This window comes from Anas platyrhynchos, chromosome 1 (genome assembly GCF_047663525.1).
Source record: "Anas platyrhynchos isolate ZD024472 breed Pekin duck chromosome 1, IASCAAS_PekinDuck_T2T, whole genome shotgun sequence".
NCBI lineage: Eukaryota > Metazoa > Chordata > Aves > Anseriformes > Anatidae > Anas > Anas platyrhynchos.
In genome coordinates, this window is record NC_092587.1 from 206,463,826 (window position 1) to 206,482,900 (window position 19,075).

A 19,075-nucleotide genomic window follows, 5' to 3' on the forward strand; every position below is an offset into this window, starting at 1 on the left:
TCCCTGGGTAGGAAATGACGACAAATAAATAAATATACATACTCGCCCGGTCCGCTCGGAGAAAAGACCCAGGAAAGGAAAGGAGCCAGGGCATTAATTGATCTTCCTGGAGGTACTGCGGTTCATTAGCGGGGATGCTGGGCTAGAGCAGCAGCAGGCATTCATTGCGGTGCTTTCTGTACCAAACTTAGCAAATCTGCTGGCAGCCTGTCAGGAGTTCTTCGCAGGGAGCGTGGAGGCTGCAGGACATCCACGGGCTGTGTCTGTTTGCCTTGCTGGTACAGAGCAGTAGTGCCCAGAGCACCCAAACTCCCTAAATGTGGGCTTCTTCAGGTTTAGTTGTCAAAGCCCACAGCCCTGAGCTGCTCGTGGGAGATGGATCTTGACTCCTGAGACATGGGGATGGCATTTGCTGTGGGCTCTTGATTGTACCGAGGAATATTTGAGCTCTTTGGTGGTTTTACCTCTCCATCCTGGCCAGGCTCGAGATGAGGCTTCTGTCTGCTTTGCTGAATGCTCTCGGGAGTGACGTGAAGGTGCCTCTGAGCCTAGAAGTCCCCTTCTGCTAATCAGCAGGCTGGCGTTGGCGTTTCCTTCAGTCCCTAAAACAAGATGCAGATGCGTGGTCTGCACCCAGGGACGGGCTGGACCCGCACGTAGCCAGAAGTGATGCGCTTGCAGGGGCCCTCTGCCACTCTGCTGGCCTCTGCCACTGTACCTCGGCTTGATTTAACATATTTCCCCAATCCTTCAACTTCCCAGTCTGAATTCTGCTTTGCTGTTGCTCTGGTGTGGAGGAATTAGCGTGTCAGTGTGCCTGTCTCACCCCCCAGCCCTTGGAGAGCCTCGTCCCAGTTCTCTCAGCCTGCCAGCACAAATGGTTGGTCTCTCCCTGTTGCAGGGTGTCCTTGTGCACTGGCATTCGGTACAACAGGGCTCAAAGGGAGGAAAAACACGTAATTAATCAGCTTCTGTTCAAAGAGACATCGCAGTTCCTAGGTCTGACTTCACAAAACCTGCCAGGGCTCGGTGTAATTGCATTTGCGCAGGGGATTCCAGGCTTTCTAATGAGTTGTAAAATGTATTGTTATGAATCATTCCCAGCCCGGCAGGGCCTGGGAACACACCTCAGGCAGCCCACTGCACCGGGGGCTGAACAACCAGAATAAAAACTCCAGGTCCCAACGAGCTGACAGCTTCAGTACCTGACCAGAGACAGCAAGCCAGTGGGCAGGAGCAAGGATTAAACTCTGGCACTTTAACCCATCTTACTTGTCAGTGAGCAAAGGAAGCATTTTTAGAAGGGTTCCTGCTTTCAGATGCCTGCTTCTTGGTATTTCTGAGAAGCGTGGAGTGCAGGAGGCAGCTCCTGGTGGAGGTGAGCGTGTGAGCTGTGTGACAAGGGGAGCCCAGCGGGACTTGGAGGACACCCCCAGGGCACTGCCAGCTGACTGCTCTCTCCAGGACCTGTAGCTCTGTCATCTCGGCCTCTCTGGCTCTCTTCTCATGGTTTTGGTGGGTTTTGGGGTTGGGTGCTCCTGGTCTTAAAGAGCTGCGGGCTGCTGGGGGAGGAGGGTGGTGCAGGGGAAGCACCGAGTGGTTCCTTCTCTGGCCCTTCTCACGGGAGAAGGGAAATAAAAGGCAGAAGTCGCTGCGTGCTGCTTTGGGCTGAATCCTGACTTCACCTGAAGCCACAGAAGGTGCAGAGGGGCCGGGGTTGGGACAACGCTGGGGTTTTCTCTCTGGCTTTCTTGAGGGGAGTGGGAAGGCAGCGACCGGGCCGTGTAGATCCCGGGGTTGTCCTCCTCAGGGCTGCTGCTCCGTGCGGTGGGTAACAGCCACCAGAAACCCCCCCGGGGTCCCGATTGCCTCCTGGAAAAAGCCTTTGGGCCCTTACCAGCTCCTCGGTGGGTGATCCAGGCGTGTTTTCAAACAGTCCTTCACTTTGTCTCTCTCCTCCTTCTTCCCCTGCAGTCCTTGTGACCCGGGAGGACGAATTCAACAACCGCCTGAACGTCAGAGCCAGCTTCAGGGGCTGCACGGCCCTGCACTACGCCGTGCTCGCCGACGACTACCTGACGGTCAAGCTGCTGCTGGATGGAGGTGAGCTGCAGGGTGCCAGGCCTAGACAAGATGCACACCCCTCCGTGTTCAGGGCTAGATCTGATTCACTGTTTGCTTTAATTTCATTATCTTTTAGTCTCTGTGTTCTTAGTCATCTCCAGCTTTTTTTTTCTCGTGGGTGTCCTCGTCTTAATCACCGAGTCTTCCTTTTCTTCCAATGGAAACGCACCCACTGCTCTCTCTGCTTGGTATTTGGAACATTTCCCCTTTTGCAATGTGCCCTCTACCCATCTCTCACCCCCTCCGTACCTGTCCTGTGCCCTGTTTTACTGGGATATCTGCTCTGTGGGCAGCAGGGCTCTGGATGGGGACCAGCACCCACATCGAGTGGCACGGGGACTGGTGGTTTGGGTTTAGCGGTGCAGAATCTGCAGAAATTAACCCGAGCAGTTGTTGGTCCTCCCTGTTAGAGCACAGAGTCCTTCTCATGAATCCTGCCTTACTGCTCTCTCTTACGTACTCATGACTCCAGATACAGATGCAAAGAGAGGGAAATTCATGGGTTATTTTAGGGTAGTTCAGGCTGGAAGGAACCACGGCAGGTCAAAGCCCCAATTCAAAGCTGTGAAGCCACACCAGCTGGGTGCTGGGGACCTCCATGGACGTGGCACAGCCTCACTGGGCAGTGCTGGACTGGCCTCATGGGGAAAAAGCTCATCAGCAAAAGCAGAGGAAAAGAAGAAGATGCTTTTAGCTAACAGAGATGTGCTGCCATGACAACAGTTTTTTTATATTTACCCTCCTGCTGATCTTTACCAGGATGACATTTGCTTCTTTGTTCCTCTGCCGTCCAGACCCAGAGTGTGCCGAATGTGTACCGGGGTGTGCACGGTGCTGGTAAAAGCTGCATCTGCCCATGGTGCACCTTGTTCTGCAGACCACAGAGCTAGTGAGTTGTGCTTGCCTCCAGATTTATGTCCTTCATCCCTGCCATTCATCCTACAACAATTTCAGCTCCTCTCCTCCCCGTGGAGGCACCTAGGGCACCCTTGAGCAGCAAAAAGCAGCGCTGTGCCTGCCCTCAAGCGTGTGCTTGCGTGAGGGCTGCGTGCTGTCAGCCTGTCCCTGCAGTGGAGAGACTCCCTAGCGTCTCTCCAGCCCGATGCTGATCTCACAAACATTTTAGGAATGCCGTGATCTCTGCGGTGTGGGCGTCTCAGGGGTTCGGGGGTGAATTCTCGGGAAGCAGGCAGGCAGATAATTGTGTGATATGTCCACATAAGGCTCATTCCATCAGAAATGAGCTAAAAAAAGCTAAAAAGATAATGGAAAGTATCATCCGTGGAAAGTAAACATTCCCAGAAGAGATGAAGAATTAGTGTAGGAACATGGAGCCTCGATACTCATCTATATGTACGCTCGTTATCGTTCACAAATAGAAAAATAAGAGTGAAAGTCAGAAATTCAGAGCCACTGAATTCCACGCTTAACTCTGGGTCAGGATTTCTCTCTGGATACCACCCCCCTATTTCTTGGCCATGAATTAACCCTCGGAAAAGAGGCACAGAAAGAAAACCTGCTGCAAATGGGTTTAACCCAGGTTCTTAAGGTTTGCTTGCAGAGAAGGGAGCTCAAAAATCTGACAGCTGCTCTGGTGCCGTGGTGGTGAACACAGCAGGCAAAGAAGGATCTGGGGTGCTAGGAGGGAGGCAGCGTGGCCAAAGCGCTCGTCCTGGCAGTGCTGGGAGCAGGGCGAGCCTGGGGCTTGTGGGGCTGGGGAGTGGCTCAGAGGTGAGAGGCTGTGGATTTCAGCAGGGCTCTGTTCTCTCTGGAAACACCACAAATGCAGGCGTGGACTCAGGACAGGAGGAGCAGTCCTCTGTGAAGCTGGCACAGCGCTTCGCAGCAGCGGGGATGTGAGTGTGGTGGCCACAGTGGTCAGAGAAGACGATGGCAGAGCTGCCAGCAGGAGGCTGAGAGCTCTTCGTCAGCCTCTTGAGCCTGGGCTGGCAGCCACCACCTCGTGCCATCACAGGGAAGGGCTGAAAGAGGAGTTTTTCCCAAGATACCTGGGTGTTCTTTCTGCCTTTCAAAGTCTCCATGAAATATAGATGCAAAGAAGTGAGGTTAGCACTGAGGAGTCTAAGCCATCGTGGATAAATAAGAGCAAGCAGCGAGTCCAGCTCGTGTCCATCTGTCCCCTGCTCAGCTGTCGGAGTGCTGCTGCCGTGTGCGGGCCTCTTTTGATAGAGAGGGCAGTGCTTTTGGGGTGAAAGCTGGTTCTGTTTTGGGCTTCTGTGCTGGAGCCACTGTCCTCTCCATCAATGGCCTCTTCTGCTGCTCGGCGCTCACAGAGGGGTCTTTGTTCCCGGCAGTGTCTCAGCTCGGAAGAACTCGCTTGGATCTCAGAAAAAAAAAAAACACACAACAATCTGCAGGATTGTGGTTGTTTGAGTTCAAGAAGGGACCGAGTATGAAATCAGAGTGAAATGCTGAATTTAGCCAGCCGTAGCACGAAGGTTTGAGATCCTCATCGGCATTCTGTACCCAACCCAGCCCCGTGGAGATCCTCCTGGACACAGACTCGAGACAGAGACACAGACTCCATGCTAAGAGTGCATTTCCAAGTGCGAACCAGAATTTGCAAAGACACAGGCGTGCCCCAGTGCTCGGACACAGGGATGAGCAGTCCACAGACACAATTCTCCGCTTGGTGCACGATGTGCAAGACCACACTGAAGTCCTTGTGGGATCCGAGGCTAAATTTGTCCTGTTCTTCACATTAACCTGCCTTTGCCTGTCCGTGCACAGCTTCCATTTACCCTCACAGTTACGCCAACCACTTGTGATGATTTAATCACAGCCGCGTCCCCTCTCACCAGGTGAATTCCTGGGGGCTGGCAGTGCTGCAGCAGCCCCTTTCCCTCTCCTTTCAGCGTGTCCCACAGGCAGAAGAGCAATTTCACGACAGGCGCGTGGCGTGACACCGGGATTTCCTTGCTCTGGCTCGGGGTGCTCCCCTCCTCCCCACTTTGGGCAGTGACAAAGCTTTTGGCTCGTGTAATCCGCGCTGAATGCGGGGCTGCGAGGCCGAAGGTCTCGGCGTGGAGATGGAGCACCTTGCACAGCGTGCCTGCCGCCGGCCCTTTGTGAAGATAATTTCCCCCAGCGCTCTGCCATTGACATCTGAGAGGAGGACGTTTCCTGTTTGCTGACATGGAACAGGCTCCCCTCGCTCCCTCCTTTACACTTCCCTACACCTGCCTTTTTTACTAAGTGGCCATTTACTCTCCCCAACACTTCCTTCAGCTTGGTGCCCTGCCCTCGGGGCCAAAGCCATTAACTGCCCAGGCCCCTCTGTGCTGAAACAACCACCCCGTTGTGCGGCACCGTTTTTTAAGGGAAGCCCCCCCGTGTGCCTCCCCCTCGCCCCACCTCCCTGGCCTTTTGTGGCCTATTCAGCGACTCACTTGACCCCTCCAGGACCTTATCCCCTTGTGGTCAGCATGTGTGTGCCCAACAGACCGCGAGACGAAGTCGCTGCTCTGTTGTCCTTCGGGGCAGTTGCTGGTGACATTTCACAGGCTCCTGACCTGAGCTGACACCATAAAGATCAGCGTTTCTGTGGAGGAGTGGGGTGGGAGCTCGCTTCTACCGCCTGCACCCGTCGCTGCTCCAGGCACGATCGATGCCGGGGGGCTTTGTGTGCGCCGCCGAGGAAGGAAGGCAGGGTCTGCAGCTCCGTGGGGATGGAGGCGTCTTGGTTGGAGAGGGAGCTTTGAGAATGTCACCGTTTAAACCTGCTGCACGAAACGGCCCCCGTTAAAAGGTTCTGCCTCCTGCCATAGAGCTCAGCCTTCCTCTGTCAGCCTTCTGAGTCCGATTCTGCTCCGGAACCTGTTGCCAAAATGCAGGTAGCCCCAGTTGCCCAGGCAGGCGCTGTTCAGATTCACCTGAGATCACAGAGTTTTGGGGGAATCTCGGTTCCTGTGGCCCCCACCCCGTGCCCGTAAGCCCAGTGGCTCTCTTCCCACCCTTGTAGCCCCGGGCTCTCACCAGTAGTCAAACCAAGCCTCGCTGGTGGCTCAGGCTGCTACCAGCCACTTGCCCTCCAGCACAAGGGCAGCAGCAGCTTTTTGGAGCAAGTACCTGGGACCACTTTATTAGGCTAACGTGGGAGGAAGGATTCAGGTTTAAAGGATTGTAGCAGTCTGAAACCTGGCACATGAACGGTGAGGCTGTGAGGGGCTGAGCCTAGCCAGGGGAACGGAGCAGAAGGAGGCTTGTAGGAGCCTGAAGAAGTTCACCAGGAACCATTTGGCCCTGTACAACTCTTGACTGGTCTCTCCCTGGTTAAATCAAGCCCCATCTCCTTGCTTTTGTTTTAAAGGGTGTCTGTCCCAGCCCATGCATCAAGCTCTCGTTTGCTGTTGTGATATCGTGCAGCTGATGGCCAGGGTGTTAGTCCTGGTGTGGACAGGCATTGTGGCATGGAAAGAGGGACAACGAGGGTGCTAGGAGGAGAGTCCTGTTTCCCATCAGGGTATCGGGGTGCTGTAGGATCACAGAGCCATAAAAGCACCAAGGCATCCCTGGAGGTCACCTAAATCCAGCCCACTGCTCGAAGCAGCATCACTGGAGCAGCTCTGCGTTTGGTTGGGCTTTGAGTATCTCAGGGAACCGACACTCAGGGACCTCTCAGCAGTGCAGGGAGGCTGAGGCCAGGTCAGAGAATCCCACAACCATCGAGGTTGGAAGAGATCTCCAGGATCACCTAGTCCAGACTCCTGCTCAAGTTGATCCATGCTGCCTTGTCAAGGGTGAGTGATCTGGTCAGCTCTGTGAGGGATCCAGTCAGCTCTGCACACAGCTGTAATTAAAGGAGAGGGGACAGGGGGGAGCAGAAAGAAAGAATGCGCGTTTATGAAAACATTTTAGCTGCAGCTGCAATGACCCAGGCTTCAGAACTCGATTTGGCAGTGAATTTAGCAGAGGACATTTGTTGGTAATGCTTCACACTCACCTGTGAGATACACTAATTGCAACTAATTGCATCCTGTTGTAAGCAGGATGAACGATAGGTGAGTGAATTACTGAGCTGGTATGGCAAGGGGTGCTCTTCTGGCGTCAGAAAGTGAAATTGTTTGTGGTATCACCAGGAAAATTCAGGTTGTGGTTCGAGCTGGCTTTCCTGTGCTGGAACTCTGCATGATATGCCTTAGACCCAAGGGTGTTTGCAGCTTTTCCTCGAGGGAGAAGCTCTGTTCCTGCAGCGAGAGGGTGAAGGACATCACCAGGCAGCTGCAGCCCCACATCCCCACGGCCAGGGCAGGGGAACCCCAGACCCTGAGTTCTCCAGTTCTCTGCACTCAGTGGGATCACCAGCATCAGCAAGAGAAATCCGGGGTGACTAAACGAGGAGCTGAGGAAGCCAAGCTGGCAGAGATCCGTTACACTGACACTTTTCTAATAGATGGAGCCCCAAAAACTTCCAGCCAAGGTTCAGGTACAGCTGAATTTAATCCCACTGACAATTTGTGCTTTGCTTGGTTCTGTTCAGCCACAGAGATTGCTCAGGGTGCAAAGCGCTGCGCCAGGGCCCAGAAGAGCCTGCAGCAGTCGTTGGTGTGCTTGAACACTTCCAACACGAGCTGCTTCCCTTCAAAATCATATTTTTCAGAGCTACCTTGGCAGCTTTTCCTGTCTCACCCTTTAACTCGATCACTGCCGGCTCTGCCTCTGCTACCTGACCTGCCGAGTCCTCTGAGCTCCTGCGAGTTCCCCAGAGGACACCAAGCCCTCCCCTAGCCAGAGGTGGCAGCGGGGCATTGGGATGGGTGTTTTGGAGAGCCCCTTGCCCGGAGGCCCCCCAGGATCCGTCCTGGTTGCAGGTTTGGCTCGCACAATGAAGGCGCTGCCCCGACGCAGCCAGCCCAGGCCAGCTGCTGTGCAGGAGTGCCTGAAAGCCTCCCTCCCTCCCTCTCCGTGCTCATATTTACAAGGGAATGTGATAAATTCCGTATTGATTCCTTCTGTTGCACTGTAAATTTTGCAAAAGATGATTAAATAGTGCAATAGAGTCTGCGAGCACCGTGGCTCAATATGTTCTGGGCCGGCGTATCGACCCCCTCCATCCGACGGCAGCAAGTTCCACTCCCAGCCGCGCCAGACCAGTAATTAAAATCCTGTGAGACTGGGATTTAAAAACCAATCATAGCACGGCCCTGAAGCTTCTAACATCCCACCGTGGCGAGAGCAATAAGGGGATGAGTGCAGGCACATTTATGTCCATGTCGGAGTGCTTAAGAATAGTTTCCCCACAGGGCAGGGGAGCAAACAGATCCCTCCCTGAGCGTTTCTGGGTACAAAACTCCGCGGTGACATAATGTTTGTCGTGAACTTAATGGCTCTGCACACGTGTAGAGCCATTAAGAGGTGAGGATCCTTTGGTTTCCCATCCTGTTACCTCACAGACAATTTAGGGAGGATTGTTCTCACACCCAGGCACCAAGTAGGCAGAAAACATAGATCAGAACAAGGGAGGATGGAAAGGAGCAGGTAGGGCAGCTGGTTTTAAAAGGGATCACCAAGGATAGAGGTTTTTCTGAGTCCAAATTGTCTGAGCCCTTCCATACCCTGCTCCTTCCTGGGCATTGCTGGAGAAGGCTGAGAGCACTCTGGATTGAAGTCCCCAGGAAAGCTGAACGGTTTTGAGATCAGATTCAGCTACCATTCTCCATGCCTTTTCACCTCAGCTATGTCAGATTTTGTGCTCAGAGTGCCAAACTTGCAAACTTGGCTCCCCTGCTTCATCCTTATCCTGAGGTCTGCGTCTGGAGGTCCTCTGCCAGCCACCCTGGCCCGCGGAGCTGCAGGAGGGGACATCCCCGTGTGCACAGATGGGCCGTGGCACTGGGAAGGAGACACCTGGGTTTGCTTTCCGTGCTTGCACAAATTTTGCTGCAGGCTGGGTGTGCTTTACTTCAGGCTAGGAGTGTGTGGAGGGGGGATCGGGTACCCCACCGTGCTTAAATGCTAAGCACAAGCACCATCCAGTAAGATACCAGTAAGAAAGGAAATCCAAAACAACACGTTTGTGTTGAAGACACATTAATTTATTTTTTTCTCTTTCTGTTGCAACTTTCCCTTTTGCCATGCATCTGTTTTAAAGAGAAACCCAGTCCTGTGCCGTTACTGCTGGGGGGTCGGTTCTGCCCAGGTTGTACCTGTGCGCTGGGCACAGCTCTGCTGAGTTCCACTGGGGTCCCTAAAAGCAGATTTAAGCTGCTCTGGTTGCCCTTGCTTCAGCAGGGCTTGGCCCAGATGTCCTCCAGATGCCCTCCAACATCCACCGTGCTGTGATGCGGTCATCCTGCTGAATTCTGGCATTTCATACCGGAGTGAAAATCTCTGGGCAGGAGTCCACGCAGGCACTAGCCTTTGTCACAGCACCGAGCAGCCTGAAGGAGATGGAGTCACTGCGGAGGGTTTGATGTGAATTTCAAGCAGCATTCTGCGTTCTGTACCCAGGGAGCTGCCGCGGCGTGCGGTGCCGCGGCGTGTGTAGCCTCGTCTCACCCGCCAAGGACACCAGGGCACCTCCAGGCTGCGCCATGGGCTGAGGTTTGGGAGATGTGGGGCACTCCCAGCTGTTCTGGTGTCCCGTCCCCTCGCTGTCCTCACCCCATACCCATCCCTCAGCACAGCTCCTCGAGGCAGGGCGCTGGTTGCTTGTGCCAAAGGACGCAGCGAGGGTGGGAGCACACAGGGAGCCACGGATGGCAGCGGTGCATAGGAGAAACCAACTAGGTCGCTAGCAGCACCAGGACACTTCCCAGTCTGTTTTTTCTCCTTCCCAAAGCAATTCTCACCTCGATGCAGCAGAAAGTTAATGTTTCACAGACCTGATCATGGCAACGCCAGGTTCTGATGCCTGCTTTCCTGCTGGAAGGTGGCTCCGTGCCTGTCACTGCGTGTGCGCAATGCCGACTGATTTTTCCCTCTGGGCACTACTTTACATCTATGAGACGAGTTGGGTTTCACTTGCCAGCTCATCACTGTGTGTCAGGAGCCTCTGATCAGATCAGTTTTGGTGGTCATCATGTCAGTGTTAGCCCTCCTTCCTGGCAATTCGCAGGTGCTGACCCCACAGGCACCAGCACGAATCCCCTGGGTGCCCCCGGCCAGCCTCCTTTCCCCGAGGACACCAACCACTGGCTCTCCTTCGCTTGTGTGCTTTGTTTTCAGAGGTTAAGTCATTATTTATCTCTCGGGAGTCTTCTTGGAGCAGCCTGCTGCTTGGGTGAGGAGCTCCGAGGCTCTCGGGCACCGCTCAGGTCCCACAGCCACCAGCAGAGGTGGCAGCAGGATCTGGGGCTGGGTGTGGGGACACGCGGGGGTAACACTTCTGCAAAGCAGCCTTTGGACATTTCTTCATAAAACCTTTGAGCCCTGAGGTTACATCTTGATCAGTTCACGAGTTCTGGCTGCCGTCCAGTTCCTGATACAGTTAAAAAGAGTTTTTTTTTTTGTTTTATTCCTGAAGCAAGGGCTTCTTTTAAATCCTTTTTGTCCTGCATTGGTGCACCTTTGCGTTTAGCTTCCTAGAGCAAAGGCTCTGTTCTGATTTCCTCATTTCACTGAAGGGCGGTTCCTTTTTAAGATCATAAATTTTCCCATTTAAAGACTTTTTAACAAATAGCATGATGTTTTTGGAGCAAAACTCCTGGGCGATGGATTCCTTGCAGGAGATTGCTTATTAGGAAGTTAAGCAGGAGGCAGTGTCCTGCTGCAGCGTGCTGCGTGGGAGCCGGGGTTTGGGAAAAGCAAACCTTTTGCTCCATCCAAGGCTGAGCTCAGATTTCCTGTCTCATGAGCTCTTTGGCTTTGGGAAGCACCTCCTGGTCCCTGGTTCGTACCCATTTATTGATTTATTCCTATCGTGCTTTCTGCCTTGCAGTCTCTGTGTTTTTTTCTTAGCATGCCCCATCCTCCGATCCCTCAGAAGAGTAATCCTGCGACTGTGCTTCCCCTGCTCAGCCAGGACGTTTCATTCTGCACAAATCCCGTGTCACTGGCAAGTACAATCAGCTCCTTTCTGTACATACTTATTTGTCTCCAGCCTTTCTTTAATACGTAACAGCAGTGCTCCACCCACGGGACTTGGTCCTTCACTGCAGTACAATTCACTAGCACTCAGCTGTCCTGACGTCATGTTCCTGCCTGCTATTTCCAGGCTCCTCTAAAGCGTGCACAGCCTGGATTTGGACTTTGCTGCTGTCTGTGTGGAAGCAGACACTCCTTTTCTTGGTCTGGTTCCCGAGGTTTGGGAGCGCTGACCCAGCTGCACCCAGCGAGGATCTCTCCTCCTTGCTGTTTCTTACCTGCTCCTCCTCAAGAACTTCAGCTTTTTTTCTGGTGCAGAGGGATCTCCTCACCACGTAGGGCTCTCCCTGCTCCAGAAACACCTCTAGTTCTTAACCAAATCCGAACCTTTCCATCCTACATCCCCTTCTCAGCCTCTCAGCTGAGGCACCGTCCCCTTCTTTGTTTGCGGATGCGTTAAAATTTATTAAAAACTGCACAGTCCTGGGAGCAACCGGGTAAATTCGTGAGAACAAATCCTCAAGAGGATGGGCTGCCAGCGTGGTTGGTTAAGGCACGAGGCGTTTTTTTCTTTAATGCAGGCAGATGCAGAGCTCTGCACTCTGGGAGAGGAATTACAGACCCGTGGGGAGTGGAGGCTCTGAGGAGGTGTGAGTCCCAGCCAGAGAAGCAGGGAGAAGCAAGGAGAGCTGAAAGAAAGCAAAATGAGCCAGGCCAGCCCCAGGGCAACAGTCAGAGGGTGAGAGAGATTTTAGGAAGGACAGGTAGGGCATGAACTATTGATGCTGGATAAACACATATTGGAGAGGCTGGACCAGCAGCAGGAGGAACAAGGGGCAGCAGACGCTGATCCCAGGAGCTCCCGGCTGTGCCTGCTGCCCTCCTGGGGCACACATTATCCAGCACTTGTTTTGGTGGCACTGATCCTGCGGCACAGAAACAGAAATCCTGCAACATCCTGCACTTGGGAAGCCAGCAAGAGTTATTCAGGGGCGAGGATGGCATTTCACAGGACTCGAGGAGCTGTAGAAGCGAATTCAGAAAATCCTGCTGAACAGAACCGGGTGGTATCGCCGCAGCGAGGCACAACAGCACCTTGGGGATCTGCTAAAGGTTTGGTACCTCGCAGTCAGTGCCTGTGGTATCATCACAAAATAAATGCTCACATTTTAATGAGTCACTGACGAGCGATTCCAGCTGCTCAGCGTGGTGGATCCGCAGTCCTCAGCTATGTTTCTAACCCCTTCAGCCAGCGAAATGCAGCCTGCCTGAGCAGACCTGCTCTTCACCCAGCCTTGCAGTGTGGGTTCTGCCCCTGCCCATCCCATCTGTATCCAAAATTCTGCAGTTTGCCGCCCTCCTTGTATTGCTGCAAGGATTTTTGCTCTCTGCTTTCTAGCTCAGCAGCCATTTGTGGTTTTTATTGATGTCTTTAGCATCACTTCTGTCCTGCACCTCTTCATTTCTGGCTCATGTTGATTCTCCTCCCACCCTCCCCGGCCTGGCCGTATTGCTTCGGAGTCCGACTGCTGTCCCTGGAGAAAGGGTCTCACACCTGGGGGCAGGCTGCTGGGATTTCTGTCCTTCCTTGAGAATTCCCACTCATCTCTCACCCTTTTCTACTTCCCTTTTTCCTCCCCATTACTTCTTTACACAACTTTTTCAACCCGGTGAAGGCAGAAGCCTAGATGTGCAGGGATGTGCACCGAAGCCTGAAGGTCCGCTCGTACCCAGCACCTTTGGAGATTTTGTTCTTGGCCTTCCCTTGGTGAGATTTGAGGCTGTTCCTGGGGCTGTGTGCGTTCACGGTGAAATTCAAGCAGCTGGGGAGATTCATTTGACCTGGTAACAGGGGCTGAAGGTGGCTGCCAGCGAGTGGAGCGGTGCCCAGTAACACGTCCCTTCCATCCACCGAGGTATCGGCCAGAAAAAGGGTGGCAGGAGCCCAGGCTGTGGTGGCAGCTTTCCTATTAACAGTGTATGTTAAAAGGTGCTTGTGAAACGCGTGTCGTATTGATTTCAAAACAGGTTTACGTTCCTGGAAAAGGGGGTGATCATGCTAATCCAATCAGCGCAGACTCGGGAGGACAGAAGTCCTTTTATATTACCTTAACTAGCCGCGTGGAGCAATAACAATGTCATCCCTTGTCAAAGCTGACGGCTGATGACATTCTGCAGTCCCCAGCAGGTGATGCGGGCTGCCTCCTCTTGGTGAATCCCCGGCTATTTCGGTGCTCAAACGGGGCCGTGGAGAGGTGTAAGTGCGGTGGCAAGTTGCATTTAGCACTCCGGGGTTGTGCAGTCCCTCCCCGGGCCTGCCTGCTGCCCAGAGCCCCTCTGGTTCGAGGTGATGTCCGTGTGCCCACCCTCAGCAGCATGCCCACTCTAGGTTTGAGGATTTCCAGTCTTTTTTTCCTTCACCAATTAGTCGTCCTGTTTTTCCCCCAGGAGAATTGCCACGTGGGAGCGGGGTGCTCCCCACGTCCTCCTCGGTGTGCAGAGGGGGTGTTTGCTGAGCCCAGGCAGATGTAAGAGGTGATCCCTGAGGATTTTCCATCCCTCCTGTGGCTCTCACTGTGCTGAGGATGGGCTGTGTGCCCCAGAGGAACTAGAGAAGTGACACAGAGAGATGGCTGCAGGATCAGGCCCTGGCTGGGAACCTTAATTATGGGCCAGCTGGGATAGGGAGCGAGGATGGAAGGCACGGAGCAAGGGCTGAGGACAGGGGGCAAGGATGGAGGACGGGGAGCAAGGAGAGAGGACAAGGAGCAAGGATGGATGACAGGGAGCAAGGATGGAGGACAGAGGGCAAGGATAGATGAGGAGGAGCAAGGATGGAGGATAGGAAGCAAGGAGAGAGGAAAAGGAGCTAGGATGGAGGACAAGGAGCAAGGATGGAGGACAGAGGGCAAGGATGGAGAATAGGAAGCAAGGAGAGAGGAAAAGGAGCTAGGACAGAGGGCAGGGAGCAAGAATGGATGACAAGGAGCAAGGAGAGAGGATGGGGAGCAAGGAGAGAGGAAAAGGAGCAAGGGTGGAGGATGAGGAGCTAGGACAGAGGACAGGGAGCAAGGATGGAGGATAGGGAGTAAGGATAGAGGAAAAGGAGCTTGGACGGAGAACAAGGAGCTAGGACAGAGGACAGGGAGCAAGAACAGCACCACGGTGGGTTCCCAAACTGCCTCTCCCCAGAGGATCCCACCCGATGCTGCTGCTCCCCCCGCTCCCCCCGGTGCCGCCGCGGCGAGGACGGGTCCCCGCGCCCGGCGCGTCCCGCGCTCTATTGACAGTTATCCGGAATCCGAAGGAATTCAAGACAAATTGTTAAGAGGACGGAGTTAATAAAATTTGAAAAATTGAGGCCTGTCACTCCACTAAACTTTGTTCGATACCGCTGACAGCAACATATTTCCCCAATGAGTGACCTTCCGCAGCTGCTCCAGCTAGGCGCCGCCGCGCGGGTGCCGGGCGGGAGCCGGCGCGCTATTTATCAAATATGATAAGCCGGGGCCTGCTAATGCGAGCGGGGAGGTGCAGGAGGGCCGGGGGAGGAGGAGACCGCCTCGCACAGCCCGAGGTGTCGCCCAGGTGTCCATCTCCAGCCCCAGACAGCTGGTGGGAGGTGACGGATTGCCTCCTATTAAGCCCGGCGAGGCCGGAGCCCGCTGGGCGCACGCGGAGGGGCCGAGGAGCCCCGGCCGTGGGCGGCCGCAGGGGTGGGCGAGGGCAGCGGGGAGGGGGCGGCGAGGAGGGAGGTCAGGCCGGGGCGGCGAGGAAGCGGTGGCCGTTTCGGCGTTGTATTAGCAGGCAAAGTGACACGGTTATTTATGGCGGCGTCATATTTTATTGCTGCCGGTACTGGAGGTGGCAATCGACCAGTCGCGCCAGTTCGGGTTCTATCAATTATTGCAGCAATTAGTCAAGTCGTCAAAGCCATTAACAGGGGGATTAGGCCAATATTGGAGAGCCATTATTGATAGATCCAGGAGAAGGGGAGAGCCGAGCAAACCTCAGCCTTCATTTGAGAGGAAAGCCGGCCTCGCCTCAAGGATGTCACCGCTCGGAGAGCCCCGGACCGGAGGGCACTGGGAGGATTGGGGAGGGGGCGAGCTCTGCCTCGCCTCTGCCAGGGACACGGAGTGGCAGGGCCCCGGCCCCGTGCAATCTCACCTGTCTCCATCATCTCCTTTATTCGCAATGACAAGGCTCGCAATAGAAATTACTCTGTGTCGAATGTTTATGGAGCACATTTTTCATTCTGTAAGCAAATATAGATCCCCGATGCCAGCGCCTGCAAGTGGCTAATCTCCCCTCTCTCAACCCTCTCTCCTCCTTCATATATTATGATTGCTGCTCGCTTTTATGGGTTTTAGGAGCAGAGCGTGCCGGGGTGGCCGCATCACCCCGAGGTGCAGCGGGGTGGGAGGTGTTTGCCACGCTGCCTGCAGAGCGGGGACCCCGCAGCAGCACCCGGGCAGCTTTTTGGCAGCTCCCATCCCTCTCCAATCCCTCCCTGCTGGGCACAGGCACTGGCAGGGCTCCGTGCCCTGCTGCTGGTCACCGTCACCCCTCTGGTTCTCAGGCTGCAGGCCAGCTGTGCCCAGCACCACGAGCAGCTCTCCTCAAGGCTGGGTGACTTCGGCTGCTTCAAAACTCCCCGCAGCAGTTCAATCTCTGGGGTTTGTTGTCTTTTTTTTTAATTTTATTTCTAAATAAGAGAGGGATTTTTCCCCAAAAGCTCACGGTGGCAGCTGCTCAGCCCACAGCCACCTCCAGCTCCAGCCTGGAATAACAGAGCAGAGGGATGGCGTGGCCAATTGAAGCTGCCGTGGGCCCATTTGGCTCACTGGGACCGGTGGCAGGCACTTTTTTCAGGCTGTATTTTCCTCTGGTGACTGTGCTCTCGTCCCCAGCAGCAGCTCTTCCCCACCAGGCCAGTTGTTGGGGTGACAGTCCCTTTTCTTGTTCCCTGCGCAGCCACACGTAACCACTGGGTGTACATTGTCCCCTTCTGATCCCAATACCCCTTGGAGCAGAGGTTAGGAGGGGACTCGGAGCAGCACGGGGGGCTCAAGGTGCACTTTGTGCTCGTTCTGCACCCAGGCTGAACTCTCCTCCCCTCACCTTTTTCATTTCCTCCTGCCCCCAGGTGCCAACCCCCTGCAGAAGAACGAAATGGGACACACGCCCCTGGACTACGCCCGCGAAGGGGAGATCATGAACCTCCTGAGAACATCAGAGACGAAGGTGAGCCCGAGTTACAGGTTACTTGCTCGTTCTTTTTCCACTATAAGAACAATTTTCAAGGAGGTGGGGTGCCTGCGGTGAAGGATTGCCCCAGCACACCTCCACGGGGTCATGCTGCTTTGGAAGAAGTCTGTGTAAATTGATGTCATGATGCAGAAAGGAGAAAGAAAAGAAGTTCTGAAAGAAAAGAAGTTTCTGTCCTGAAAGCCCTCGGCAAAAATCCAGTAAAATCGGGGTGTTCTTTTACATTATTTTCTGAAATTCCTGGAAATTCCTGGAAAAACAAACTCAGATTTTGCTGTACAGGCGTGGAATTTGAACTCGCCTGTTGGAAACCTGAGGTTAAAAACTCGCCCATGCGTGGAAGATGAAGGGAATTTAAACTGTGGCGATTGCTGCGTTTAGCAGATACCATCAAGAAGTAATCTGCCAGGCAGTCACATCTGCTGGACAGCCTGTGCTTGCCTAGGAAAATCCTTGCCTGAGTCTTAATTCAAAGCCACATTCCCCAGCCAGAAAACTTGTGTCTGTAGCGTGGAGCTCGGCGCTCCTTCCCCTGTGCTTTCTGTGCTGGATCAGAGCAGGGAAAGTGGCTGCAGAGCTGACGGCTTCTGGTGAGCTGTGCTCGCTGGGGCAGCTCCCCAAGCAAGTTTTTAGGAAGGGAAGTTGAGAATAAAGTACTCGGGATCGTTGCAGGAGGAGGGAGGAGGAATTATCTGCTGGCTAAAGAGTCTCTGGGGTCCAGCCCCGGCAAGAAAACCCGCCCCAAACAGCTTGAAAAGCTGCTTTGGTTTTTATGCTTAACTAATAGATGAAGGGGAGAAAGGAAATATATCTGTAGAGATGCTCCCGATGAAGATGATTGGGCTTGTATATAAAACAAAAGACAGTCAAGGCAGCTCGTGATGAATATTCAGCTGGGGGGGATGCGGTGCTCCGAGGGCTGCATCCACCCCAGTCTCTGCGCTCCACCGAGAGTCTTTGAGAATTTATTGCTCATTTTAATCACTGCTGGAGAATGAATTGGCAGAACTATTACTGGATGGGCACATCCCATAGATTTTATTTACATATCCCGGTGACAGAATAACAAGGAGTTTTCATATGTATTTTTAATTTATTTTTGAGTTCCTTTATCCTTCTAAAAGAACTCCGTGCGCGCCTTCCCTGTGCTAGACCACGCTTGCTGGTATCGAGGTATCGAGGGTATCGAGGGCTCCTGAGCTGGCTCACGTTGCTGAACGCTGCAGGTGAAGTCTGAATAAGCTGTCGTGTGTATTACAGGGCTGAGAGGAAGGGAGAAGCCCTTGAAACTCTCTTCTGTGTGCACCTGGCATGAGAGCAGCCCCAGGACGAAGGCTTGCAGACTGATCTCAGTGGTTCAGGTTCTTCCTTTGCCCATTCAGTTGCTGCTCCCCAACACACCCGGCCGAGTGTCAGGGGCTGAAATTTATGTTTGGTGACTTCTCAAGCTTTCCTCAAAGATGATTTCCTCAAAATTTTCCTTCCCCTTGGTGCCGTAGCTAAAGCTCAGCTCTGGAGCGCGTCGATCACGTTTGCTTTTCAGCCACCAGAACTCAGCACTGTCCTCCCACCCCATCCCTCTGCTCTGAGTGTCACACTCAGGGAATCTGACGACTGCTTACAGTCCCAACCTGGCCACCCAGCGGGATTTCCTCTCTCTGTCAGTGGCTGCTGAAGGGTTTTTAAGAAAGGGATTAGCCCAGACGAGCACCTCGCTGCCCTTTCCCCGTGCTCCCTTCTGGCAGGCGGGGCTGTGAGGACTCCCTGAGCTGGACCTTGTGTCTGCTTCACCGCATCGGATAGCCTTTTGGGGAGCTTTGAAAGCAAACGAACATTTAGGTTCTAGTGCAGGCTGCTTTTTTCTGTGAAGTTTCCTCTGCTCAGCACTGCCCACAGCCGCTGGCACATGAGGCTGCTGCTGGCACGGGGACACCGGAGCCGTGGTGGCACGGGGCAGCAGCAGGTTCCTCCAGAACACATCCTGAGCAGAAAACTAGTGGGAAAGCTTGGGAAAAGCACTGTGACTGTGCAGCAAAAGAAAGAAAGAAAGAAAGAAGGCAGGTGAGATGGTTTAACTGATGTGACCATGTTCATACAAAAAGTTCCTCGCTCTGCAGACCCTGTGGGTCAGCGTGGCTCTGTGGGACAGCTCTACCCAGAGATTTCCCCGAGGAGAGGCCATGGACCAGAAGCCACCTCTGGCCCTGGTGGAGAAAGGAGCTCAGCAGGAAGCTTTGCAGCACGTTCTAAAGATGCAAAGGGACTTTGGGTTTTGTCCTCTTTCCTCTAGAAATGCACTGTGCTGTTAGACCTGCCCCCGCTCCGGGCGTCTGCCAGGGTCCTGTCCCTGTGCATCTGAGATGTGCTTGTGCTTCCTGCTGAGCTGGAGGTGGAAGGAGGCAAACACCCCGAGGTGAGAGCTCCTTGCAGTGCTCCCGGTGTCTGACATCCCCGGGTGCAGAACAGGGCACTGCAGTGCTCCTCGTCCCGCTCGGGGGTGTTGTTTGAACAGGAGGTGCTGGCAGGTAGGAAACTAATTCAGGAGGAACAGTTCAGGCTTTGCTTTTCAGAATAAACAAGTCCCTAACGGGTTAACAGCTCGGTAGGAAATTTGAGAAGGATCCCAGTTCCCTCA

General features: G+C 54.0%; 1 protein-coding gene across 2 annotated transcripts in view; it reads left to right on the top strand.

Annotated features, from left to right (window-relative positions):
* CLPB (ClpB family mitochondrial disaggregase) overlaps positions 1-19,075 on the top strand; it is a 61,674-nt gene that overhangs the window by 21,638 nt on the left and 20,961 nt on the right. For both annotated transcript variants that reach the window (XM_038172102.2, XM_038172103.2), the window contains exons 5-6: positions 1,975-2,103; positions 16,319-16,416. In XM_038172102.2, coding sequence (XP_038028030.2) covers positions 1,975-2,103; positions 16,319-16,416 — 227 coding nt within the window. The remainder of the gene's footprint in view (positions 1-1,974; positions 2,104-16,318; positions 16,417-19,075) is intronic.